Raw genomic sequence first — 26,875 nt, 5'->3', positions numbered from 1 at the left:
ATGTCACGTGCAGAAGCTGCATATAGGAGGCGAATGAGAATTGATTAGTGACACTGTGTAGGAGAACCTGCAGAAACACTGCTTAATTAGAAAATACACAGACTTCTTAAGCCTTTTCAAATAATTTATTGCTGTGTTCAATGGCTGCATACTGTATGTGAAAATACGATACTGACGTATATGAAACCGGCACCGTACTCATAGCAACAGTGAGTGTTATAGGAGCATTTTCAGTGTCAATATAAAAATAATAGATCTCTATTTAGACAGTAAGAGTAGACTGTAGGAGCAGCTTGGACTGAAGCTTCATATATGCTGATGTTTTTGTCTATGGAATATTACATGCCCAAGCACATAATGAAATAATTACAGAGAAGTACTGATATACATGTTCATCCACACACTAAAAGTATAGAGAATTAAGGGCCAAGGTTGCATTTTTGACATTTTTAGTTTTGACCACAGACTATATAAAAAGATGGATGTAGCCACGGTAACTTCACACATTGGTTTGTGGACTATAGTTTAAAAGATATTGTTAAGTTTTTTTAAAAATACTGTACAGCTCCGCCCTAACACATACCCTGCTTTATATTTTTATTAACTCCAAATGCAACCATAAACAATGTTGTATTGAAGGTGACTTGAAGCTAGCAAATGAGAAAATAAATTTGATAACAACCAAAAAAATCTTTGGCCATCTGTCAGAGAAAAATGAAGAGACGTCTTCGGGAGTAGTTCTAAATCGATGAATTTGTAGACACTTTTTCATATTAGCTGATATCAGCCATGTTTCATGCTATCAATGATGAAGACAATGAATGCCGTGGTAAGAACTTATCACTTAAGTGAGTTAAATGTTTGCTATGCCAGAGTGTACTCGAAAAAGGTATTTACATGCCCAATCAAGTGCATAAAATATTTTTTCAAAAAACCCTTAAATAAGTAAAACATTTTTGCAAAATTGAGGGAATTTGTAAAGTGTAAAAAATGTATTTAAAACGTGGCTATTTTCTTGTAGACGTCAGTACGATCAGATTTCCTTTTGCAACCAGAGGAGTCGCCCCCTGCTGGCCACCAGAAACAATGCAGGTTTGAGGCCCTTGTGCTTTGGCTTCAGGTTTCAGACTCGGAGGCTACGTCCATCTTTTACATGCAATCTGTGGTTTCAGTTGGTTTTATTCTGGTGAAGTAGCAAGTCTAAGACGTCCAATCAAAATGATGCATGAATTGATCAATGGGGGCAACAAACACGCTCTGGATAATAGAGGTAAGAACAACTACTATGTCAGTTTTGGAGTGTTTGTTGGAATTCAATATCAGTTGTTGATTAAATGAACAATTTGTATCACGTCTAATATGTGTATGCATAATTAAAGGTTCTCTGTGGGGGTTTTGACCTTTGATTAATAGTCGACTATAATCCAACCAGTAAAAGTAGGAACAAATAAGACTAGTAGTGAATGAACCTGGAACAGTACTGAATTTGAAATGCCTTAACACTGCCTTGGCAAATGTTTTAGAAGGACGGAAGGAAGGAAACGCATTCAACACATTATTTCGGCTTCAAAGATGTGCTTTGGTTACTAAAATAGAACATAAACAAAACGTTTGACTGACTGAAAACTCCACAGGACACCTTTCATTTGTATTCTACATGGGATAAGTAGACTTTGCCTGTAGCAATAAAAACACAGTTCCAAATTCAGTTTCTATATATACTTAAAGGCCCCACATTGTGCTTGGTATAATGAGGACTTCAGGGATTGGATCTTGAAAGCTTTTCCAAGGTTTTGCTTTTTGTTATTCTTTTTTATATTCTTTTTTATATGTAATTGCCTTCACCAAGGAATTTATGTTTTCGTTAGCGTTCGTTGTTTTTTCTTTCTTAAGCAAAAGCTACTCAGTCGACTTTCATGATACTTGGGGGAGACGTGGAGCCTGGCAAAGGAAGAGGCCATGAAGTTCAGTATGGATCTGGATGACGAAGTTTGTCCAGAAATTTTTCGGATTTTGTCCCAATTTTAACCAAGTCCTTGCTCAAACAGAATCTCTGGATTCCTTGGGTTGTCCATGTATAACTATTAAATTATTCAGTTTGATAAATTATACAATATTGTCAGTTGTCAGTTATTGATTATAATAATTTAATTAGTCAGATAAATTTATGTAATATAGAGTTTTGTAGTCTCTTAACCTTAATATTTAAGGTGGTTGGGTAAATTTGAAATGTTATTGTAATTGTATGTAATCTTATTACTCCGCCAAGGAATTCAGTGGAGTTATGTGACGATCCATCCAACATTATACAAAGAGCAATTGATTAAATTGTAGGGTTGCTTCAGAGTCCCATCAGTTCCGGCCGACCGCTACATATTTAGGTCACGTGATTTGGTATCTGTACATAACATATGCATGCATGACACACTCCTGTGCTCAGCACAAGGTCATGTTGTTTGTGGGTACATCTACACTGCTCAAAAAAATTAAAGGAACACTTTGAAAATACATCATATTTCAATACGGGGAAAAAAACAAACTGGATATTAGCATTGATATACACACGTGGACAAAATTGTTGGTACCCCTCAGTTAAAGAAGGAAAAACCCACAATTCTCACTGAAATCACTTGAAACTCACAAAAGTAACAATAAATAAAAATTTATTGAAAATTAAATCATCAAAATCAGCCATCACTTTTGAATTGTTGATTAACATAATTATTTAAAAAAACAAACTAATGAAATAGGGCTGGACAAAAATGATGGTACCCATAACTTAATATTTTGTTGCACAACCTTTTGAGGCAATCACTGCAATTAAACGATTTCTGTATTTGTCAATGAGCGTGCTGCAGCTGTCAACAGGTATTTTGGCCCACTCCTCATGAGCAAACAGCTCCAGTTGTCACAGGTTTGATGGGTGTCTTCTCCAAATGGCATGTTTCAGCTCCTTCCACATGTGTTCAATGGGATTCAGATCTGGGCTCATAGAAGGCCACTTTAGAATAGTCCAACGCTTTTCTCTCAGCCATTCTTGGGTGTTTTTGGCTGTGTGTTTTGGATCGTTGTCCTGTTGGAAGACCCATGACCTGCGACTGAGACCAAGCTTTCTGACACTAGGCAGCACATTTCTCTCCAGAATGCCTTGATAGTCTTCAGATTTCATCGTACCTTGCACACTTTCAAGACACCCTGTGCCAGATGCAGCAAAGCAGCCCCAAAACATTACTGAGCCTCCTCCATGTTTCACCGTAGGGACAGTGTTCTTTTCTTCGTATGCTTGGTTTTTGAGTCTATGAACATAGAGTTGATGTGCCTTACCAAAAAGCTCCAGTTTGGTCTCATCTGTCCAAAGGACATTCTCCCAGAAGCTTTGTGGCTTGTCAACATGCATTTTTGCAAATTCCAGTCTGGCTTTTTTATGAGTTTTTTTCAGCAGTGGTGTCCTCCTTGGTCGTCTCCCATGAAGTCCACTTTGGCTCAAACAACGACGAATGGTGCGATCTGACACTGATGTACCTTGGCCTTGGAGTTCACCTTTAATTTCTTTGGAGGTTGCTCTGGGCTCTTTGGATACAATTCGAACGATCCGTCTCTTCAATTTGTCATCAATTTTCCTCTTGCGGCCACGTCCAGGGAGGTTGGCTACTGTCCCGTGGGTCTTGAACTTCTGAATAATATGAGCCACTGTTGTCACAGGAACTTCAAGCTGTTTAGAGATGGTCTTATAGCCTTTACCTTTAAGATGTTTGTCTATCATTTTTTTTCGGATGTCCTGGGACAATTCTCTCCTTCGCTTTCTGTTGTCCATGTTCAGTGTGGTACACACCTTTTCACCAAACAGCAGGGTGACTACTTGTCTCCCTTTAAATAGGCAGACTGACTGATTATGAGTTTGGAAACACCTGTGATGTCAATTAAATGACACACCTGAGTTAATCATGTCACTCTGGTCAAATAGTTTTCAATCTTTTATAGAGGTACCATCATTTTTGTCCAGGCCTGTTTCATTAGTTTGTTTTTTTTAATAATTATGTTAATCAACAATTCAAAAGTAATGGCTGTTTTTGATTATTTAATTTTCAATAAAATTTTTATTTATTGTTACTTTTGTGAGTTTCAAGTGATTTCAGTGAGAATTGTGGGTTTTTCCTTCTTTAACTGAGGGGTACCAACAATTTTCTCCACGTGTGTATACTGGATAATGTGTTAGGAATGAAAAGTGCCACATTGTTTGATGGGAATGAAAATTATCAACCCCCCAGGAGGGCTAAATTCAAGACACCCCAAAATCAAAGGGAAAAACTGATGTGGCAGGCTAGTCCATCTTTCTGAAATTCCTTGGCAGCAACTCAAAACGGTACTCAGTAGTTTGTATGGCCTCCATGTGCTTGTATGCATGACTGACGATGCCGGGACAAGCTCCGAATGAGATGATGGATGGTGTCCTGGGGTATCTCCTCCCAGAACTGGACCAGGGCATCGCTGAGCTCCTGGACAATCTGAGGAGCAACCTGACGGTGTCGGATGGAACAAAACATAATGTTCCAAAGGTGTTCTATTGGATTCAGGTCAGGTGAGCATGGGGGCCAGCTAATGGTATCAGTTCCTTCATCCTCCAGGAACCGCATGAGTTCTATTACCACATAAGACTGGGCATTGTCGTGCACCAGAAGGAATCCAGGACCACTGCACCAATGTAGGGTCTGACAATGGGTCAAAGGATTTCATCCTGATACCTAACGGCAGTCAGAATGCCGTTGTCCAGCCTGTAGAGGTCTGTGCGTCCCTCCATGGATATGTCTCCCCACACCATCACTGACCCACCACCAAACCGGTCATGCTGAACAATGTTACAGGCAGCATAACGTTCTCCACGGCTTCTCCAGACCCTTTCATGCCTGCCACATGCACTCAGGGTGAACCTGCTCTCATCTGTGAAAAGCACAGGGCACCAGTGGTGGACTTGCAAATTCCTGTGTTCTATGGCAAATGCCAGCCGAGCTCCACGGTGCCAGTCAGCGAGCACAGCGGGTACTAGAGGACGCTGGGCCCTCAGACCACTCTCATTACATCTCTGTCTGATAGACATTCACACCAATGGTCTGCTGGAGGTCATTTTGAAGAGCTATAGCAGTGCTCATCCTGTTCCTCCTTGAACAAAGGAGCAGATAACTGTCCTGCTGATCGGTTGAGGACCTTCGACAGCCCTGTCAAGCTCTCCCAGACTAACTGCCTGTCTCCTGGAATCTCCTCCATGCTCTTGAGAATGTGCTGGGAGACACAGAAAACCTTCTGGAAATGGCACGCATTGATGTGCCATCCTGGAGGAGTTGGACTGTCTGTGGAACCTCTGTAGGGTCCAGGTATCGCCTCATGCTACCAGAAGTGACATTTACCCTAGCCAAATGCAAAACTAGTGAAAAACAGTCAGAAAATATTAGGAAGGAAAAAAATGTCAGTGGCCTTCACCTGTAAACTCATTCCTGTTTTGCAGGTTGTCTCATTGTTACCCCTCTAGCATCTGTTGTTAATTTTATGAACACCAAAGCAGCTGAAACTGACTAAAAAGCCCCTCAGTTACTTACTTGACCAGATCAGTATCCCACATGTTTCAATACTTAGATTAAAAGGTGTTCCTTTAATTTTTTTGAGCAGTGTATATTAAATGGCCACATTCCTTGTTGCCGTGGTTTCTGATCATCAATAACTCATAAACAAATGCTGCAATTCTACAAAAAATATGCTGCATTTCTGACAATACCATATGGGGGAGTGAACAGCCTTGGCAGAGTACTGCGCTGAGTGCTTTTCTTGTTTCTTTTGCCTCAATGTCAGCTGCTTTAAATGTCCTATATAAATGATAGAGGCTTGATTTTGTGTGTTTTGTATGGAGGTCTGCACTCTCTATGTACCTTTTCAATAGAAAATGTAACATTCCAGATTGTTGATGGTACTAGATTGGATCTGCTAAAATAGAAAATAACTCAGTATATACAAAACAAGTGATATGTTCAAAGACACAAGCACTGAAACGCAGCTTCTTGCTGGGATCAACAACTGTGGTTTTGTCTTGTTCCTCACACTGCTTATTTTAAATTGCTTCACAGTATCACCAGTAAAATCACTTTTTAAATGTCAAGGTAGCCACTTAGAAAATGAAAGCAGGTAACAGAGGGTGCTTACATGCTTGATGTCGATTCAGAAACATTTACATGGGAAATTTCACATTGATTTTTCTGAACGATTTTTTAGAGTAAACATACACAATTAAATGATCGGTGTTTCACGGCATCGTCAAAGACAAATAATAATGCTGAGATATAAAGATATGCATTTCTAACCAGCCCAACAAATGGAAACTAAAGCAACTTCATCCGGTATCCTGCACCAGAAATACGTGACTCTGCCACTCAGCACGTCACAAAAATGGACCTGGGAAATGGCATTCACAGGTTCATTCCAATTTCAAAGTCCTTTCGGTCATCAACACAACGCAGTCCAATGTCAGTTGAATTGAGCGTTTCTTATGTTTCCTCCTCCTCTTCCATCATCTCATCGCCATCCGTCACCTCTCTTTTAAAGGGGAGGTCGGTGTTTCCTGTGCCGATGTCCAGCACTTGTAAGTTGGACAGGTGTGCAAAAGAGCTCTCGTCCACGGAGTCCACAGACAGACGGTTAAACCTTTGAAGAAAAAAAACAGAGACACATTTTCAAGGTGTATTTTCCTCAGCTAACCTCTGATGACAAGGCTTTCAGAGGTTAAAAGCAAAAATCCATCATGCAGAAGCTTCTGTAGGCTCAGGGATCATACAGCGGGACCCATCTGCGGATCATGTACCACTCCACTCACAGGTGTTGTTTGATTTTACATCAAATCACTTCCAAAAATACTTGAAATCAACTGCATCTACTCGTATCTATCAGTTTAAACACTTGCATATGTTGTCCCTGAACTTTAACAACTAGGGGAAATACAATTCACATGCAATTAGTAACGAGTACACACAAAGACACACACACAGACACACACACACACACACACATGCACAAATCCTCCTTCCACTTCCCCCACTGACGCAAGCATTCCAGCGGCTCTAAATTGGCTCAGGCCAAAGGCTCCCAGCTGTAGGGGGATTTTGGTGGAGAAGAAAAAAAAAAAAAAAGAAATGTGGCAGCAGCTGATGTGCAAAACACGACGAGAACAACAGCCTGGAAGGGGTCAAGGCCCGTAAACACGAGCCACAGAGCGGCAAGGTTGAAGTCAGCGTGAAAACCAAACAGAACAAAAGCCTTGGAAGCGCATGTCCGAAACCAGCTCCAGGGCTTGTGGGTATAAGCCTGCACTATGTGGAATAAAACAAAGAGGAAAATTTGTTGAATGCACACAAGATAGAGGAGATGGAGAGATTAGATAGCAGGCTGCAGTACTCTGCAAAATGAAGCTCAGACAGAATGTCCAACGCATAGGAAATGTTGCTGATTAGTAACAGACCAGAGAACAAAGTATGTTTCTGTAAAACATTCAATGAAACCTGAATCTTTTGAACGACTAAAAGGGAAGTTTGACAAATTAAAAGTAAGCTGACAGTTAATTTTAAAGCCAACAGTGAATTTATGTATGAAGTATCTGCATCTATCAAAGAAATAGACTTGCACATATCAATCATAAAACCACAAAGTTCATTTCTACACATTATACGGTAGATGATTTTGACCTCCGAGTTCCCCCAATGTGCAGACATTTTAGACAGTAGCTGTTGACTGTTTCCTCAGAGATTTCTAAACTTGCGGTCAAATACATAACATGCCATCAGCTGTCATGCCATTCTGGTCTGATCGTGTTAGACATCAGTTTAGCTCTGTGAGTCTGCTGCTGGATTAAAAGTAACAACAATGTCCCACAGTTAAATGTTGATATGTTTTTTTTAACTTTTATACAGAACAATGAGGTGAAATTAAAGTACAACATTCCCTCTTGCATTCTTGATGATGAAAACCTTTGAGACACCAGTTAATAAAAAGATGTGAGTTAATGAAAGAGCCATTTCAGTTAACTTCTACTTCAGCAATGACTTCAGTAGGAATGCCATACAAAAACCAAGCAGAGCCCTCTTTTCTTTCAAAACATCCTCAGGTCTTGACATTTCCAAAATGTTGTGGAGATTCTACTCCAGGCATAATTTCTGCAGATTTGTCGGCTGCACATTTAGGCTGCTGCTAATCTCCCGATTTGCCACATCCCAAAGGTGCTCTACTGAATGGAAAACTGGTGGCTCAGAAGGGCACTAAACTAACAGCCATGCTCTAAAGTTCTGGTGCGTTATCCTGCACTTTTCTCCCTTTTGATGTTCAATGTGAGCATTATCTGAATCTCCTGATGTGCATCTGCTGATTATTACTGATTATATGTTGCACTGCAGCCACATGATTGGCAAAAGGGATTCTGTCATGAATAAACTGCACACATCCAACAACAACACTGACAAATGTTTCGGATGTCAGACTGTTTCTTGAAACGTAGTGTCTAAATACAAGTTGCAGACTTATTTAAATCTATTCCCCGTTATTGTCCCTAAATTCCAGCTTCGTGGACTTTGTGGTTGACGATCGATAAATGTGAAAAAGAAGAAGTGTAGCCTATAAACACCTTTCCTATGCTTTCCCTCCGTGTGTCACTCAGGTTGAAGTAAAACTGCCTCTGTGAATTGCGGAGGGTCAATCAAGTGGTGAGTTTTATGAGTGTTAACAATAACGACAAGAAAACTACGACTAAAAGACTGACTCTAATAACTACGTTCTCCTGGTTAAGAGGGTGGGTCTCCTACCGGAGGAAGATGCCTTTGATGTTTGGAGTGCCTTCAAAAGCTGAAGCAGGAACACTGGAGATGCGGTTACTTTGCAGGTAAAGGTACTCCAGAGACTCTGGCAGGTCAGAGGGGATGTGTGACAGCTGGTTGCCAGACAGGTCGAGCGTCTAGAATTGCAAAATACATGATAAATAATGAGCCTATTGGAACATTTTCACTGGTATATACAAACAGCATCCCTTTTCACTGCAAGAACTGAATAAATGCTTTGAAATTCTAGATTTTGTCTGTTGGCCATGATTGGTACCTCAGTAAACATTTTCTTATTTTTTTAATGGTCTCATTTGCTAATTTAATGTGTTTTTGAGTACAACATGGTGTTGTGATTGCAGGTCACGCTGTATTATCAGCTTCACCATTCACTTGTTACATCAGTTTTTAAAAAAACCAAGACCACATCGACCAAATGCCAAACTGGAGAGTTTAAAATGGTAATTCAAAACCTAGTGGGTAACTCTAGCACCACAATTTCCATCTCTTCTATGTAGTCTATGGTGAAAATGCAGGAAAAATGCACAAGGACTGACAGACCTCTTGGCAATTGTGTATTGTGTATGCAAGTTTGCTGACCCATTTTAAAACATAATTACCTCAACCCCTTCCATTAGCTTAAAAACTGTGAGCTCTGTCCTGAGTTTGTCCTTTTAACTGCATCTATCTGAAACATGCTGGACTCTAAAATAATCTAAAACCAAATCTCACATGGTTTACGCGGAACATCTAGGTTGTTCATGCAGCAGACCACAGCTACAAAACATCTGATTTGTGTCTCTGCCACCCACTTACTGTGAGAGCACCGAGCTCCATCCAGGCTCCCTGGTAGATGGAGTTCAGTTTCAGCTGGTTATCACTCAGGATCAACTTCCGTAGCTTCTCCATGCCAGTCAGCGCACCATCTGGTAAGGAGTTGAGTTGGTTGTTTTTGATCTCAAGCACTTGCAGACTGCGAGGAAGACCCAGTGGTAACGTGTAAAGGCCGTTTCCTGACAGGTCCAGGGTTTCCAGCACACGCAGCTTCCTGAAGGCCTCGCGGTGCATCTTGGGGCTTGTCAGCTTGTTGTAGCTGAGGTTGAGCTCTGTCAGGGTGTACAGCAAGGCCAAGTCGTTGCGGCCAATTTCAGAAATCGAGTTGTGGAGCAGCATTAGCGTCTTGGCTCGTCGCGGCAAGCCCCTAGGAACACGCTCTAGTAAATTGTTGTACATGTGCAGTGTGTGCAGCTTCTTCAGGCCCTGGTGAGAATGCAAATTAAAAGTTCAGAATGTGGTCCACTATCATGCACTGAATTAGATACACTGACTGGCAGCTGATCACATCATTTGTTCCAGTCTGTCCTTATAATTCACCATCACTAAAATAAAATGTTCATGTTTTCATACAAGAAAGGTTTCTTATAAAATGGATATGAAATGAAAAACAAAAATCGTCACCTGGAAGGCAGCCGGGTGGATAGAACGGGAACGAAGCTTGTTATTGTGGAGGAGAAGGTATTCAAGGTTTCTGACAGAAGTCAGAGCATCTCCGGGGATGCTTTGGATGGAGTTCTTCTCCAGGTGTAGCAGCACAAGATTGCGAGGCAGACCCTTAGGAACAACGCTCAGGTTGTTATTTGACAAGTCCAGACACTCAAGACTGCTCAGCTGGCTGCAGAAAGAGAAGGGGAAGAATTTATCAAATCAGTTGATTCCCGTGCTGTGTGATTGCTTAACCCAAGATTTCACAAAGCCTTTGCAGTTTTTGGCATGTGCATATTTGGGAAACACATAAATGTACGAACAACTAAGGTTTTCTGTTTTTAATCTTCAATAGGCTCTCAAAAAATTGGTAAAAGCAATTTAATGGGGAAATTATACAGACAATACAATTATCTGCCAACAGAACAAGAACATTTCAGATGGCAGCAATTTATGAACAAGTGAAAAATATTTAGTCTCAGGGAACCCTCGGATATCTTACAACTAGTACAGCCAGACTATAAACAAAGACATTTGTATAAGTATAACATGCACAGTAGTGTTGTGTAAATCACTCCAAGTTACTTTGTTTGTTTCCCATTTACAGAGCTAGTGCTGTGTGCAGACAGCTAGCTTGTTTTACTCACATAATGTCACTTTTTGGTATAAATCTAACATGTCTGCCACTTATTTCACACTGTATTCTTCTCCCTTATCTGCATGTAACCATTTTCAAAATCCCTTTAACTATGGTAAACAACAACAGCCTCAGAATAGCAAACTAAACACTAAAAATGGATGGTTTTGTCGAAAATTTGCATCGTGCAACAAGACAGACTTGCTTGACTCTTTCGGTGAAGTGGCCTTGCTCACCTCCCTGGATGCAAATGTTCCTCAAAAACAACTCCTCTGTCACAATTTTGCAGTGCATTTTGGGCTTAGCACTGCTCAGGAACATTCCTTAAAGAAGTGCGAACAGTCTTTACTTTGCAGGACAAACAGAGCATCATTCTGGACACACTAAACAGTGTGAACATGGATTGTCATCAGCTGTGCAATTCACTGCACTCATGGTGTCACAGCTTTACCACTCTAACACGAAGGTGAATAAAATAGGACCTGAGCAGCTGAAGTGTAAACACAGCGGGACCAACATAGAACAACTCAGTATGAAAGAACATGTATAACATTTTAATTAATGTCCATAGTTAATAGTCCAAGCCTGGAACTTCTCTGACAGGTCTGCTCAACACACATCTTTACTTTTCTTAGTGAGGAATCAGTAGCAATATCTGCATATTATAGGAAACAAAAGGGATGCAAAAACTGTGAAAATAAAAATATCGGACCAATGTTAAGATGACAAATGTAAGAGTGGTGTATACTTCCTTATAATAACACAACAAAAGCCCTGCTTATTTACTAAAGGTCCAATTGGATGAAAATCCATTTTTATTGGGTTATGTATGTCCTAAAAACCTGGAGGTGTAAAATAGAAGCCTTGAAAATGGGAAATTGCTTACTAGTGCCATTTCTTTATCCCCTCTTAACCAGATGACCTTCCAGCTTTACAAGTCAGTCCGAATTTTATCCATGTTCTCTATTGTTGTGTTGTGATAAAAGACTGATAACAGTGAATTCCAATTGGTCAATATCTGTTCCTAATATGTAAAGCGTTGGCAAGGATACAATGCTTGCAATAATCAATTCTGACTGCTGCAAAAGTGTTCCATACCTGATAAAACAGCTCTATAACTCTGGAAATTCTATTTTTAGGCATTAATTTACTCAGAACCAGTTACAAAATCTGTTACAAAAACTCACTTGAAACAAGAGAAACATAAAAGCTCCCAAGTAACTAGAAATATCCTGTCAGACAAAAAAACAATATGTAGTGCCTTGATGTAAAACATTTCAATCCCCACTTAGAAACGGCATCAAGATGTTAAAAATACTGGAATTTGTGATATTTTTGTCTACCTGAAAGTCTCGTTGTCCATCCCCTCATTGCTGAGGAGGTTGTTTTGCAGATACAGCTCTCTGAGGTTGGACAAGTTGTCAAATGCCCCTGCTGGGATTTTCTCAAGTTTGTTGTTCTGTAACAACATAGACAGTCCTTATGTTGTCAAAGTCACCACATTCCCGAAAAGAATAAGCAAAGGTATGACATCCACCTAACATCTAAATGCAAACTTAAGCAGAACGTTGTCGCAGTGTGTTAACAGAACATCTACTCTGTAAATATTAGGAGGTGCTGCAGGTATGAGACCTTCAGGTGAAGGCGGTAAAGAGTGGACGGCAGGTTCTTGGGGACGACCCGCAGGAAGTTGCTGGACATGGTGAGGATCTCCAAGTTGTTAGAAGCGTTGAACATACTATCAGGAAGCCCTGCATCCGTCAGCTTGTTGTTGTGGAGATACACAGATCTGTAAGCCATGACCACAGGACACGTGTTAGTGGATAAACTCCAGGAAGCAGGGAGGATAGATTTACACAAGCAAATACATTTGTACCTCAGTTTTGGTTTATGACCAAATGTGTATGGATAGATCCTTGTGAGCTGGTTAGCAGCAAAATCAGCACTAACCAAAGAGGGTGGCAGAACCTTTGGTGCATATGTGAGCTGCAGGCACAAGGAAAAAAAGCATGACAGAATAATATAATCAGAAAAATCAGATTTCATTGAAGTAGTGAATGTGATTTTTTTAGAGACATATTTGAAAAGGAATGACAAAAACTGCTCACTGATTTAGTAATAGTACAACACAGCAATGTTAAAAGAGTCAACTACAAGTCAAAGTCCTGGATGAAAAATCCTGCTTAAGTAAAGATGCAGAGTTATTTGCCGCAAAATATAAAAAATGTAAAGTGTAAGGAAAAACACTGGTGTGGTCTGATTTTCACCTCGACTAATTTATTGATTCATTGCCTAATTGGCACTTCTTATTTGAAAAAGGAAAACTAATTAGAACAAAACTCTCACTTAAAATGTCCTAAAAAGACATAATGAAAATTATTATATGTGTGTAAAAAAAAGAAGATTAAATCACCATTCAACATGTACATTACAAAAAGACAAAGGAGACAGAAAAACAGAGGCATTAATTATATGAATCAACAGAAGTGTAAACCGTTTTAATGTTGAAAGCAGTTCTTCCCATGTCCGGATTCATAAATGGAATATTGAAGAGGTGACTTAAGCTGTGTCTTAAAATTTTAAATGTGCTAATAGATACTGTGGTAGCTCGTTTAGGATAGCTTTGTAAATTAAAACTACAGTGTTGTTACTTTAACTAATGTTGCACAATAATGAGTCCTCAAACTGTCACCTGAAATATATCCAAAGTACTTAAAATCCATCGAGTGGTTGGAGAGTATGAGCAGTAGTATGTATGTAGATTACACCTGCATAGTCATACCCTTAGAAAAATGGTGCTGTATAATCTGCAAACTGCTAAAGGAGAGGCACTATTGATTTCAAAGAGGCCTAATTTATTTCTAGGTTTCTTAGTCAGTTCCTCATGTGAGTTTTAACCTTTTGGCCCACAAGCACATTTGAAAAGCATGTTATCTTTTTAAAAAAAATCAACAAACTGACACCATTTATTTATTCAGAAGCTGCAAAAAACAAGGAAAACAACAGATTTTTAACTTTGCAATGGTTTTTGAACTCATATTTCCTTTAATACAACTTTTATACTTTTCTAAATGTACCATTTTGCCAAAAATAAATAATTTGTGTTTACCAGACTATGTAAAACAAAAACAATACAAACAAATAAAAATCAGACCAGTGTTAAGATATTAGTGACACCAGGTGCAACCAAAACAAACAGTCATGTAAGAAATATTCAGTGACCTTTTGGCTGGACTGGGCTGAAGTGGAGGCTGTGTTTATACAGAGCAGATAAGAGACAAGTATGGAAGCAAATCAAACACGTAAGTCGGAAACTATGTTGTTAGTATTGGAATAGTAAAAGAGTGCTATTTTTACCAGGAATGGTGACACGTGGACAATTGGAAAAATGTTGTACATGTTGATTACGTTTGTTTTTTTCCCCCATTTTTTCAAAATGAACAACAAAAGAACTTAAACTTTTCTATTTTCCATGGAGGTGCGGAACTTTGCATTGAAAAACAAGCCCACAATCAGTAAGGAGCCAAAAACAGCTAGAAACTACTGAGGTGCATGGGGTTGAAAGTTAATTTATCATCTGACTAGATCCTTAGATACTAACAACATAGGACTTTTTACATTTGATCTCCAGCGACTGTACTAATTGTACAGCAGAGAGGATTTATGATATAACTGGAATATTATTAGATTATTATTCGTGGTGCCTCAGTGTGTCAGCAGCATGTTACTGTTGTAGCTGCTACAAGTTTGAAACACTTTACTTACATTTTTATATAAAGGGACAGCAGATAAAAGAGAGAGACCAAAGAGAAAAGTAACATCCACAAATCTGCTTTGAGTTCTTTTGTTTGTCTCTTTTTTGCTGAGGTATTGAATCACTGGAACATTTATTGAAACGAAACCATGTGAGAAGTTTAGACGGAAAAAAAAAAAAAAACAAAACACTATTTGGTTTACAACTTTTGGAGATCGGAGATGTTAGGCCGACCACACACTGCTTTTTGTAAGAAGGCCAAAAAGACTGGATGCCACTGGTTTAATCTTTAACAATGTGATGTGGTTTAAAAGCCGGTTATATAATCTATTGTGCCAAATCTTCATTTTAAAAGTAACTAAAGCTATCAGAAAAAAAAGTCGAACATTTCCCTCTGAAGTATAGTACAGTGGAAGGATGAAGTAGAATAAAATGGGAATAGCCATGTAAAGACCTCATTTTTCCCCCTTTAGCAGAGTACTTAGTAAATTGACTGACTTACTGCCCACCTGACATGCTGCCAGCGTTGAGGTGTTGTATATGAAGCTGTGCACCTCTTCAAGAAAGCAATGTTTTACCCACTTTAGTCATCCTCCCTGAAAACTACAGCGCTACATTGTACCAAACAGCAGAGAACACATCAATAAGAGAAGCATAGCCGAGATTAGATGTTCATTTAGAGCTCTCTCCTTTATAACATGCTTTATGGATTAAAGCAGCATGGGTGTCTTTGAGGCTTAGCGAGCACTTAAAAATCCTCTATTCTTTCTGTATCCTGTTTGCCTATTCATCCCTGTGAAGGCACAAACAAATCTGTCTATCCTTTCTCTCTCGCTCTCTGTTTCCAAAAGGGTCAGTAACATTTTAGCTCTGACCAGCTGGCACAGCCATACTGGAAGTGATTACAAGCATAAGCTCACACAGACTGTACGAGAGGAGACTGCCACCTCTCTCTGCCAGCTGATGGCAGTCAGTAAAAATACAATGCAGAGAAACTCGTTAGAGAGACAGACACAAAATTCAAACTTGCCATTGAATCATGTGAGCAGATTTGAGGTAAGCAATGAGACAAACATTTAGAAGTCTTTGTTAACTCACCTTGTTATTTGCCAGGTATAAATAAGCCAGTTGTTCGAGCATTTCAAACCCTTCATCTTCAAGGCCTGAAAAAAAAGCAGAATTGTAACTCGATACAGTCACACAAGTCAAAAAGATTGCATATGTAATTCTGATCGGGCACAAATGATCAGAATCGGTCTCATTTTTGTGGAGCTCAGAACACAATGAAATTCATAAAAATAAAAACAAAAAAAACCCAGTACACTGACGTAGATGTTACTACAACTGTTTGAAACACCTTGACACTACTGGACTACTTCTAGGGAGGTCACAAGACTTGATACTTCCCTATCAAGTCGATAGCACTATTCTGAAACTGTGATGGTACTTTTTTAATCGCACTGAAAGTGTCATAGGTAGCTGGAGGCTGCGATTTCTATCTTACTCATAATACAAACACAAGAGGTAGCATTGAGCCTCACTGTTTAATAAGATGGAGTTACAGGTGTGTTTGCTGACCACCATAAGGGTCCATGAAACAAGTGCACCTCCCAGCTGTCTAAGTGCTAACTGTGGCAATTGTGCTGATGAACTATGCAGCAGCTTACCATGCTACCTGATGCTAATGCTAACACTATGCTAGGATTTTCAAATGCTAATGCAGGCCAAGAACTGTGCGTCTCTCACACAGAGCAGCTATCGCTGCTAATGGTGTGAACGTGCAAGACCAGCAAGATTAAAGCATCCCAACAAAACTCTAACGAAAGTAAGGATGTGTTTGAACTTTTCTGACTGACAAAGTTGCTGCAACAGTATTTGTGGACATCTGTTCCAGCTGCACAGCTGTTTCTAACAGCTGTACTAACTTTAACTACAGTGAAGAAGATGTCATGTTCATCAGCAATGAGGATTATTTGATATCAAACCGCTGTGCAGAGATTAATCATTTAATGGTCATTTACTGCAGAAGACTGCAGCTTGTTTGTTGTGTTTTGTACCATTGGTTTTGGGTCAAAAATTGAATAACAATTTTAAATGAAGCCACTATTTTTGCTATTTAATTTAAACTTCAGTTACCTGGTGTATCTGTTCTTCAAATTCCCAGTGTAACCAAGTCAATTTTGTGGTGAACTTTTCAGTGGTTAAAAACAGTTACATCCAAATATGGAAAAAAACAACCACTGCGTTTTATTCATTTCAATGGTTAATTGTTTGTTAACATGGTGGACTACTGGTTAAAAAAATATTCCATTTTCCCACGTCAACCCTTCTGTTGTGTTTGGGTACAATTTGAACTACTTCAAGTTTTACGATTTTAGATAGATTTATTTTTTATTGGAACAAACTCTACTTAGTGTTGACAAGCAAGAACAACCTTTGGACAAGTTCCCACAACAGCCTGTGACATATAAAGTGAATGCAGAGCTGGGGAACATGTTTCTGTTATGTGTCATATAAATCGGTTGAACTGAGGCGCTTAGAAACATGGAATGACTCCCTACTGATCGTACAAGGCCAAGTAAGGCTGTAGCAGCAAAGATACTGAGAATATTCAACCAATCAGCGGGGTGTTTTATTGCTGCAAGTTTTCACTTCTAAGAGGAAAAATTGTAATTTTTTACAAACCCAGCCTTTTACTGAGTCCATTTAAAACACTGAGCTTTTTTTTTTAAATAACTTTGTACAGCTGAATCCACAGCAAAACAACACTTTCTCATCAAATGAAAATTGATTTGGATGTTGCGGTAAATTGCCATCAGTTTTTTTTGGACACAACTAGTCTGGGAGCAAACATCAGCTGTTATAGGAAAAGTTGAACAGGGCAACAGCAGACAGCTAGTAAAACAAACACATTTTATCCGCTACAGTTGGCTCTATTTTGAAGAGATTTTTGCTCCAATAACTTGTCAACATTGACACACACACACACACACACACACACACACACACACACACACTGAACAGCCTAAAGATATGATAAAACATGAATTGTTCAAAATTGACTTGGTACTTTGTACAAACAGAATCTCAAGGTCCTCTTAGAAAGTCTCTCAGAAAACAACCTTGCAAACATGCCTGCAGTCTGCTCCCTCTGTACACACTGAGTTCCTGCTTGGTGTTCAGATTGTGTTACAGTGTTTACCATCTGTGGTGAGCCAGTTGTTCTGAAGGTTAAAAGTTTCGAGCTGATGCAGATGAGAAATGTGCTCCATGGTTATCTCCTCAATCTTGTTGTTCTAGCACCAGGGGACAGAGCGAAGACAGTAAACACAAATCTGGCACCAAATTCCTGAGAACATTTGAATGCGTCCTGCTGTTTATGCAAGTTGCGTGACAGACCTGTAGAGAGAGCTGGCGGGTTTTATCAGACAGATCAGCGGGGAACTCCGTGAGGTCCACCCCTGCGCAGTCGATTGCCCCCTCTGCTGCACAGCTGCAATCTGCCGGACATTTGATCGGCTCAGATTTCGTCACCACTGTTGCGACGTCGACCTCCTTTGTGGGCTCTTCCTCCTCCTCTTCCTCTGGTTGGACAAGGGCCTGGCAACGCACCAGCACCCAGGCCAAGAGCAGCACACTCAGGGCCTGCAGGATGGAATGCTTGGGAAAAGCCATGTCCACTGCTGAGCTCTCCTGTTACACAAACACATGGAAGGCAAAGTTAGAGATATAAAGCCACCGAGTATTTTGTTCCTGGAAACAGGACATGGTAAAAGTTACAATCTGCTACCCTTTGGCTATTCTGAAATCTTCCTAATCCAGTGGGTGTAAGTATTATATTGGATGACAGAGGCTTGGAATGGAAACGACATCATGTTGTGCGCTAGTCCACATTTATAGTGTGAAGAGAGGCTGCTTCTGTGTCACAGTGACACTTCTAAGTCTGCTAATCATGCGCAAACTGTGGAGAATAATCAAAACAGAGGCTTTTTTTAATTTTCAGTTATCTGTGTTGTCTGAAATAAAACCATGTGGCACCTTAACCCCGTTGCTGTGACCTCAAATGTAATTTAATCTGCAGTTTTGGCTTTCTCCAAAGAGGTCACAGCAGCTGCCCTGTTGGTCAGTAAACCAAGCTCATCAATGAAAGTGGGACACTGCTGAGAAAAGCCGTGCAATCTGTCTGGTAATCATAACACTGAATCATCACAGAAGCAGTTTGTGGAAGTATCTTGGCTTCTACATAGTGGATGATAGAACTGCTGTGATTAGTCAGAATCACTGATGATGGTGATGCTGCAAATGCATCAACATTAAGGTGTGTTTTTTGGGTTTTTAAAAATCGAATGTGTTATAACAACATTTTTCTTCAGACAAAATTGTGCAATTGTTGCATCATGGCTTCAATTGTTTTTGTCTCCAGTCCTTTGTCAGCTGCATTGCTACAGTCTTAGATAATGGCAGTGGCAGCAGAGTCCTGTTTGGTTGAATGTAAAAGTTTCCTAAGACCCAAGGCTTTGAAAGTCTGGCAATATTACTGATTCATATGATCACAGAACAAAAAGATGACTTGCATACTGTGTAGAGTTAACAGTGGCAGAGAACAACAGTACAGCGCAAAGTACGAACACCTGTACAGAAAACACATAGACTGAGGCACTGTACATCTGTTTGCTTCTCTCCTGCTCTCTGTGCTCACATGAACTGTATTTTAATATGCCCAAGTTCCAAATGCAGCTGTTCTCATTTAAAATAAATTCTGTTTCTGTTGTCAGACAACAGAATGAATATGAAATATTGACTGAAACAGTTGTTAACACTGCAGGTTTCCCAATCTGCTGCTCTGCACCACTAAAATCACGATTTTATGACCTCAGCATGTACAGATGTTAAAGATGGTGGTGTGTGCTGTGAATTCAGCTGTATTTTCAGAAATGCCAAAGATGCTAGGATAAAATTAAGGAAAATTACATGAGTTGCTCTCACTGTCCTGTGCCTCTAGTCTACAGTATCCATCGTGTTCATGCTGCACTTTAATATGCAGATCAAGTTTTTTCACTTTATGAAGGAGTTTAGTAGAAACTTGCATTTCTTTTGGAGTTGCACTACTGACTTTAATAAGAATTCTTTATTTTTATCCTGTTGGAAAATTCTGCTTCATTCTGCAGTTGTACTCTTTTATATGTACACCTCTGTTTACATTTCATACTATGCTGTATTATACAAAGACATACCATTTATAAAACTGAAACTTAAATGAAATGGTCATTATAATTTAATGGAGGAAAATTAATCATTTATAGTATTTGACTGAGTTTGCAGTCTCCGCACAGAGGGGAACCAGCAGAAACAAGCTTGACTTTTTGAAAGTGACAGTCACATTTTTGAGAGATTCTTTCGGGGTCTAACTGAGGTCAGTAAACCAGCAACACCATGAAAGATAAAGCTCTGTGGCTGCCATTAAAAACGCACTCCCTGGTTTTGCAATAGCACTGCAAAATCCTAACGCTTCCTCCCTGCTCACTGGAGATGTTTTAAAACTAAACATTTGAAAGCTTTGCTTCAAAACAGCAGCGCGAAGTTTGAGACAATAGTGGTTTTGTGAGCAGCAGAAAAGCACTTTAGAAAGCGGGGCTGAATATATTGCTTTTTATTGTATATTTCCTGTGCTCAACACCTATGGGGGCGAGGTTACCTCAATCTGGAAACTGTTTCACAGTAGAGAAGAAGCAAGAGGATTTGCAGTGTAGTGACTGAGTCTACGTGAAGGACCTGAGGGTGAGAAAACAATTCCTGCTTTGAGAAGTTACGGTTACTTTAAAGAGACACAGCACGGATTTTAGACATCAAAATCCAATTATGAGTCAGGAGGAGCAGTATTTAGTCTGTCAAAACAGCTGTGTATTGTCTTCTGCGGGTCTGAGGGATAAAGAGTCTGTCAGGGATAAAACGGTGGAAAATCAGACATCTGTGTGCACAGTTTGATAAATTAAGCAGCTTAGAGGGATTTTCTATTTTCAAAAAGATTTCTGGAATATGTATGTTGCATTCAAAGCAAAGGTGCACCACTAGCCATTTCATGTTCCGCTATGTTAGCAGATCTGCCAGTCTTCCAAATTAATCCACATCGAAATATTTCAACAACTGTTGAATGATTTTCTAGAAATTTTTGTAGTGACATTTATGTCCCACAGAGGATAAATCCTGCTGACTTTGTGGTTTTGAGTGAAATGTCTTCACAGCTATCAGATGAATTATTATGACACGTCTATTTCACCGTCAAAAGCTTCAGACTTGCCCAGTGAAACAGTCGGATACCGGAGTTTGGACTTAGAGACTGCAAATGTTAACCAAAAGCTCTGCATTACAAACCAGGGATGCTGAATTTGAAAGATGTGGGCATTTACTAACCAAAGAAAATGTAATGGTGGACAGTTTTGAGGGGCATTATGATAAATGTGTGGTTGAGGTTTTATGGAGAGTAGAATCCATTCATGCTATTACATGTCCCAATTATATAAGGCAGATTTTTACATTGATCATTTCAAATGTTTATTTTCATGAGTAAACACGAATTAGCGGTATAGAGCAGTCATTTTGTTAAGTGCTTCAGAGACCTCCATCAAAGACAACTTGCCAGGTGACCTAATTTTTTTGTTACATAACTTTTTCCCCCAGTTGTGGCCACAGCAGCTGATTGGTAACCTTTTCCAGGAGAGTTTGTAAGATTTCCTGGCTTCCCAAGTTGGATTTTTTTCCTGGAAATCTACTTTTTACATGAGCAGGGTCAAGCTGCGGTGATCGTCTGAGATTCCTTCTTCAGTCTTAATTTTCCCGGTGACTCTGATTGAAATTAAGTAAGTGCTGCACCATTCTGACCTCGTATGATTTTGTCATTGCCATGCTCTGGTTCTGCTTTAAATAATCTGATTTACAAATGACTTAAAAGCAAACTCCTCAGCATCATCCAAACCCTCCAATATCAGCTGTAAACCAGCTGCAGCTCCATCATGTTACTGAGACAATGAACCAAACAGACACACTATCATTGCATCATTGTGTCTGGACTCAGGCACTGGAAAAGTGAGATAACACTGCAATCAAGTTTAACTGGAAATTACAACACTCCCCTCTTGTTTATCAAAAAAACCTCAGTTATTACGTATCTTGGTTCGAAAGCAAATATGCTTCTTAAATAAACACATTTGAAAACTATGTGTTTTAGCATTTTTTGACACCACTGCACAGCACATGTGAATCTAAAGAGCAATTTCTTTGTCCTTTTTTAAAAGCTTGTGTCACATTCTGAGCTCAACAATGTCTTTTGTGCGGCATAAAAAGTAATTTCATATATCATTACAAAGTTCATTTCTTTGATTACTCATTTTACAAAAATTGAAAAAGTAAGTCCACAGGTGTTACTAATACTTGTTGGTTGCGCTTAGTATCGGCAACACATTTTTAAATTTTTTTATTTATATATTTTCAGACTTGCACGTCATACATGATTTGGTCAATAACTGTTGGAAAATTGAAAATCTGAGAAACTGTTCTGACAGTCTCTGTCTCTGATAAATGATGTCATTTAGCTTTTTTTCTTTTTTCTTTTTTTTTTTAAAGAGAACGTACATTTCAAATGTCCAGGCAGAATTTTAGGATTCAGATGGGTAAAGGTAATTAGTTTGAGGAATAATGAGGAGCTAAATGAATCACGCAGTGTGCTGTATGGTCCCAGTATATGCATTTGAGGGTTAAAGCATGCATCTGCTTACAACAACAACATCTACAGCTTTAACAGGAACTGCATCACTTCATTTAAAATCATATCAATTCACTAACACTGGCAGTGTTTCTAACTGGTGTATACAAAATAAAACTGTAGCATTCTGTCTAAAAAATATGTATAACATTTTTTACGCACCAGGACAATAACAAAAGACAGCCGGCTCTGTGTCCGAAACTTCAGTCCTCACCAAGTGCAAGGGCTAATTTGAAAAAAGAACACAAACATCATCCATGACAGCTTTATCTTTTCTCCTTCCAATCATCTCACACACAAGCAATAGCAAAAATCAACAATTTGACAAAAAGAAACATTCAAGTATAGGTTAAATAGAACAATATGGGAGCAGGCATTTTAAATTAAGTGACAAGGTCAGCACAGTTTATGTGACGCTTGAAGCCAGGAAAAAGCCCTCTAGTCGTCTCCACCGATGTTGACAGAAATACTCTTCACTCAAGGCAGCACTCAAGGCAAACATCTAAAAGCCATCATTCAAATAAGCATCTTTAGCCCGTTACACCACAACAATTACCAGAGCAACTGAGGCGAACATGCGCACACAGAAAACCCACAGTGCAGCATGCACACAACCACAGCAAATGCACTCATTGTACAAAACTGACCCTGGCCAGGATAAAAAAATCAGAGCATCCAGGGGTCAGAGAGGAGTGTACAGCCATTACGAAGTCAACAGCACTTCAATAGTACCTTAAAGTTTTCGAGGCTTGAAGTCAGAACAGTCTTTATAAGCAAAGGTGCTGTGCATTTTAAAGGTAATCTGCTTGTTTTCCTGCTCGTTCTCTGCTGACGAGGGTTTGCGAGGTGACTTTACTGCACCGTCAAGGTCTGGATTACCCGAAACACACATGCCAGAGCTGCCATGCACGGATGAATGATGCTGACACTTAATGCTCAGTCTAAGCTCCATATAATGCAACAGCCACCCATAAAACATGCAGCAGTAAAGTCTGCAAAAGTAGCGTTGTGGTCTCCTGCTCTACTTTACCCCTTCCGACCAACGTTAGCTGAAACACACTGAAGTCTGACATCCAGTCCAAACACAGGCTGTCCCATAGCAGGCGAGGAGTCACACAGCCACACCAGATACCCTCCAGATGTGAGAGAGAAGTGGGAGTGGGAGAGGGAAAGTGAAGAGAAAAGGAAGGGAGTGAGTAGGAGAGACGGCTCTGACCTGGCTGGGAGCCAAAAACACAAGTACTTTCCTTTTTTCTCATTTTTTCCCCTAAGTATTGTCTTTTCTCTCCTAAAGGTAGCATAGCATTCTAGTTTAATGCAGTACAGTTGTGAGAGATTATAATTATACTCTTGATTCAAGAAAAGAAATACTTGGATGCACTTAAATTTTCGATCACTTTAAGCAGATAGGATGCTCAAACACAGTCACAAAAGAGATGCCAAACATCTCAAAGAAGTCACTCCAAAAGCCTGACTGTGAAACAGCAATCTGTTCTGGGATAACTTTCATTTGGTGGGCAGACAGATGAGGCGTCCAATAATAAATTAAAAAGTGGAAGAGTAACCTGCCAAAAATGGGGCGACAGGATATGATCTAATGTCCCGAGAGTTTCTGCATTGCATTTTTTTTCTCACCTCCCATTAGGGACAAATCTGTAAACATCTGCTACCACCATGGTACATTAGCACAATTCACTCAACCTAAATTTAGAAGACTGTTGGGGATGATTCATCAATACAAAAATCTGTTAGTTTTATTTTTTTTTTTACACCTTGTTTGAAATCATCTGCTTCTGGTTGAAAAAACAAAAAAAATTCAACAGATTCAACTTCCCAACTGACTTGTCTTGTTGTAGGTTACAGTTTAGTCACTGCTTATCAATTAGCCCCAGTCTCTCCCGTGTTGTGTTTCTGCGCTTGCAGGCTGACCAGTCACTATCAGTCCTCGATGTCAGAATCTTCATCCATTTTGGACTGCAAAAGGTGATGGTTGTTGGCTGTCTCTTCAACTTCTTCTGTTCTGCAGACTCAGTGAGCTTGGCATAGTGGCATATGAACCAATTCTCCAATTCCTGTAGTCTCAGAGAGCGGAACAAGCACTCTGGTCATTGGCTGCAATCAAGACAGTGGATTTGGAGTCCATCTACAGTGTAAGAGACTCACTAGAAATGCAGCTGAATGACGCTGGCACCATAAAAGTGACCTGGTCAATGACTGTCTCTGCTGATAGACACTCAAATCTGTGTTAGCATTTAGTCCTAGTTTAATATTTGCTTGAAAGTTTGGCAGCTAGCTAAACCAAACAGCCATCAGACACTCATTTACAATTTCATGCTGCAGAATTTATCAGTACAACTGTTTAACTGTTGGACAACAAGGAGGACACGTTTACGGACTCTTCCCAAACACACCTGTAACTCCATTTCATTAAACATTAAGAGGCTCCAGATGGCAATGCAACTAGGTACTACAGCAAACAGACAATACATTTTTCTGACACTTAAACTGCATGTCTCTTGTATTTTGACGTGACATGTCCGGTGAGTATGCTGGCCATGCAAGAACTGGGACGTTTTCAGCTTCCAAGAATTGTGTACAGATCCTTGCAACATGGAGCCGTGCATTATCCTGCTGCAACATGAGGTGATGTTCTAGGATGTATGGCACAACAATGGGCCTCAGGATCTCATCACGGTATCTCTGTGCATTCAAAATGCCATCAATAAAATGCACCTGTGTTCTTCGTCCATAACAGACGCCTATGGTATGGGCATACCATAACCCCACCGTCACCATGGGCCACTCCATCCACAACATTGGCATCAGAAAACCGCTCACCCACACGATGCCACACACGCTGTCTGCCATCTGCCTTGAACAGTGTAAACCGGGATTCATCCGTGAAGAGAACACCTCTCCAACATGCCAGACGCCATCGAATGTGGGCATTTGCCCACTCAAGTCGGTTACGACCACGAACTGGAGTCAGCTCAAGACCCCGATGAGGACGACGAGCATGCAGATGAGCTTCCCTGAGACGGTTTCTGACAGTTTGTGCAGAAATTCTTTGGTTATGCAAACCCATTGTTTCAGCAGCTGTCTGAGTGGCTGGTCTCAGACCATCTTGGAGGTGAACATGCTGGATGTGGAGGTCCTGGGCTGGTGTGGTTACACGTGGTCTGCGGTTGTGAGGCTAGTTGGATGTACTGCAAAATTCTGTGAAACGCCTTTGGAGACGGCTTATGGTAGAGAAATGAACATTCAATACACGAGCAACAGCTCTGGTTGACATTCCTGCTGTCAGCATGTCAATTGTACGCTCCCACAAATCTTGCCACATCTGTGGCATTGTGCTGTGTGACAAAACTGTATATTTCAGAGTGGCCTTTTATTGTGGGAAGTCTAAGACACACCTGTGCACTAATCATGGTGTCTAATCAGCATCTTGATATGGCACACCTGTGAGGTGGGATGGATTATCTCAGCAAAGGAGAAGTGCTCACTATCACAGATTTAGACAGATTTGTGAACAATATTTGAGAGAAATGGTGATATTGTGTATGTGGAAAAAGTTTTAGATCTTTGAGTTCATCTCATAAAAAATGGGGGCAAAAACAAAAGTGTTGCGTTTATATTTTTGTTGAGTGTGTATATATACTGTATATACATATATATATATATATATATTCATGAGTATCAACAAGTTGTGATTTTACAGGGTTGTAACATGCTGCTGCTGGTCTACACAACAAGAAATCAACATCCAACTTGAAACAACCCAACTCAAATCCACAAAGTCTGCCACAAACTTGGGTTTCATGATCGATGACCAACTAACCTTCAAGGCTCATGCGGCCTCTGTTGCCTTGTCATGTTAATTAGCCCTGTATAACACCAGGAAGAGCAGACCATTCCTGTCTGGACACGCAGCACAACTCCTGGTACAGGTTCTTGTAATATCATGCATCGACTACTCCTTACTGGCAGGCCTCCCCACATGCACAGTCAAACCTCTGCAGGTGATCCAGAACACAGCAGCACGTCTGGTTTTCAACCAGGCTCAGTGGGTAGAGTGGCCGTCTTGTAACTGGAAGGTTGCCAGTTCGATCCTCGGCCCATCGAGCTCATGTCGAGGTGTCCCTGAGCAAGACAACAAAACCCTAATTGCTCCTGGTGAGTCGTGGTTAGCGCCTTGCATGGCAGCTTCCGCCATCAGTGTGTGAATGTGACGTATCATGTAAAGCGCTTTGGATAAAAGCACTATATAAATACAACCATTTACCATTTTCTAATCTTCCTTCTCTGGAAAATCTTCCAGTAATTTCCTAGAAAGCAGCTGGTATTTAACAACTGACATCAATTCAAGGACATTTCAAGGCTGTGTAATCTACTAAAGGGAA

General features: G+C 40.0%; 1 protein-coding gene across 3 annotated transcripts; it reads right to left on the bottom strand.

Moving 5' to 3' along the window:
- Positions 1–111: 111 nt before the first annotated feature.
- On the bottom strand, positions 112–26,075 carry podn (podocan). 3 transcript variants are annotated; one of them, XM_022217696.2, is made up of 12 exons: positions 23,208–26,074; positions 22,638–22,701; positions 18,116–18,409; positions 17,919–18,012; positions 15,815–15,879; positions 12,839–12,948; positions 12,595–12,751; positions 12,306–12,421; positions 10,302–10,515; positions 9,660–10,103; positions 8,832–8,980; positions 112–6,687 (listed from the first exon to the last, which is right to left on the bottom strand). In XM_022217696.2, exons 3-12 carry the CDS (start codon positions 18,389–18,391, stop codon positions 6,531–6,533), a joined length of 1,782 nt encoding a protein of 593 aa, XP_022073388.1. In that variant the 5' UTR covers positions 18,392–18,409; positions 22,638–22,701; positions 23,208–26,074; the 3' UTR covers positions 112–6,530. The 3 variants fall into 3 exon arrangements, with proteins under 3 accessions (XP_022073388.1, XP_022073315.1, XP_051802949.1); XM_022217623.2 differs by having other exon boundaries at positions 23,506–26,074; XM_051946989.1 differs by lacking the exon at positions 22,638–22,701 and having other exon boundaries at positions 23,506–26,075.
- Between the last annotated feature and the right edge of the window lie 800 nt (positions 26,076–26,875).

This window comes from Acanthochromis polyacanthus, chromosome 4, assembly GCF_021347895.1.
Source record: "Acanthochromis polyacanthus isolate Apoly-LR-REF ecotype Palm Island chromosome 4, KAUST_Apoly_ChrSc, whole genome shotgun sequence".
Lineage (NCBI taxonomy): Eukaryota > Metazoa > Chordata > Actinopteri > Pomacentridae > Acanthochromis > Acanthochromis polyacanthus.
This window is presented reverse-complemented; position numbering and strand designations above follow the sequence as displayed.

Coding starts and splice junctions, on each gene's coding strand:
- podn (XM_051946989.1), bottom strand. CDS start 18,391: ATGGCTTTTCCCAAGCATTCCATCCTGCAGGCCCTGAGTGTGCTGCTC. Junction 10,104..10,301: donor TCCACCCGGCTGCCTTCCAG/GTGACGATTTTT, acceptor CATTCTCACCAG/GGCCTGAAGAAGCTGCACAC. Junction 8,981..9,659: donor TGGAGCTCGGTGCTCTCACA/GTAAGTGGGTGG, acceptor TTGCAATTCTAG/ACGCTCGACCTGTCTGGCAA.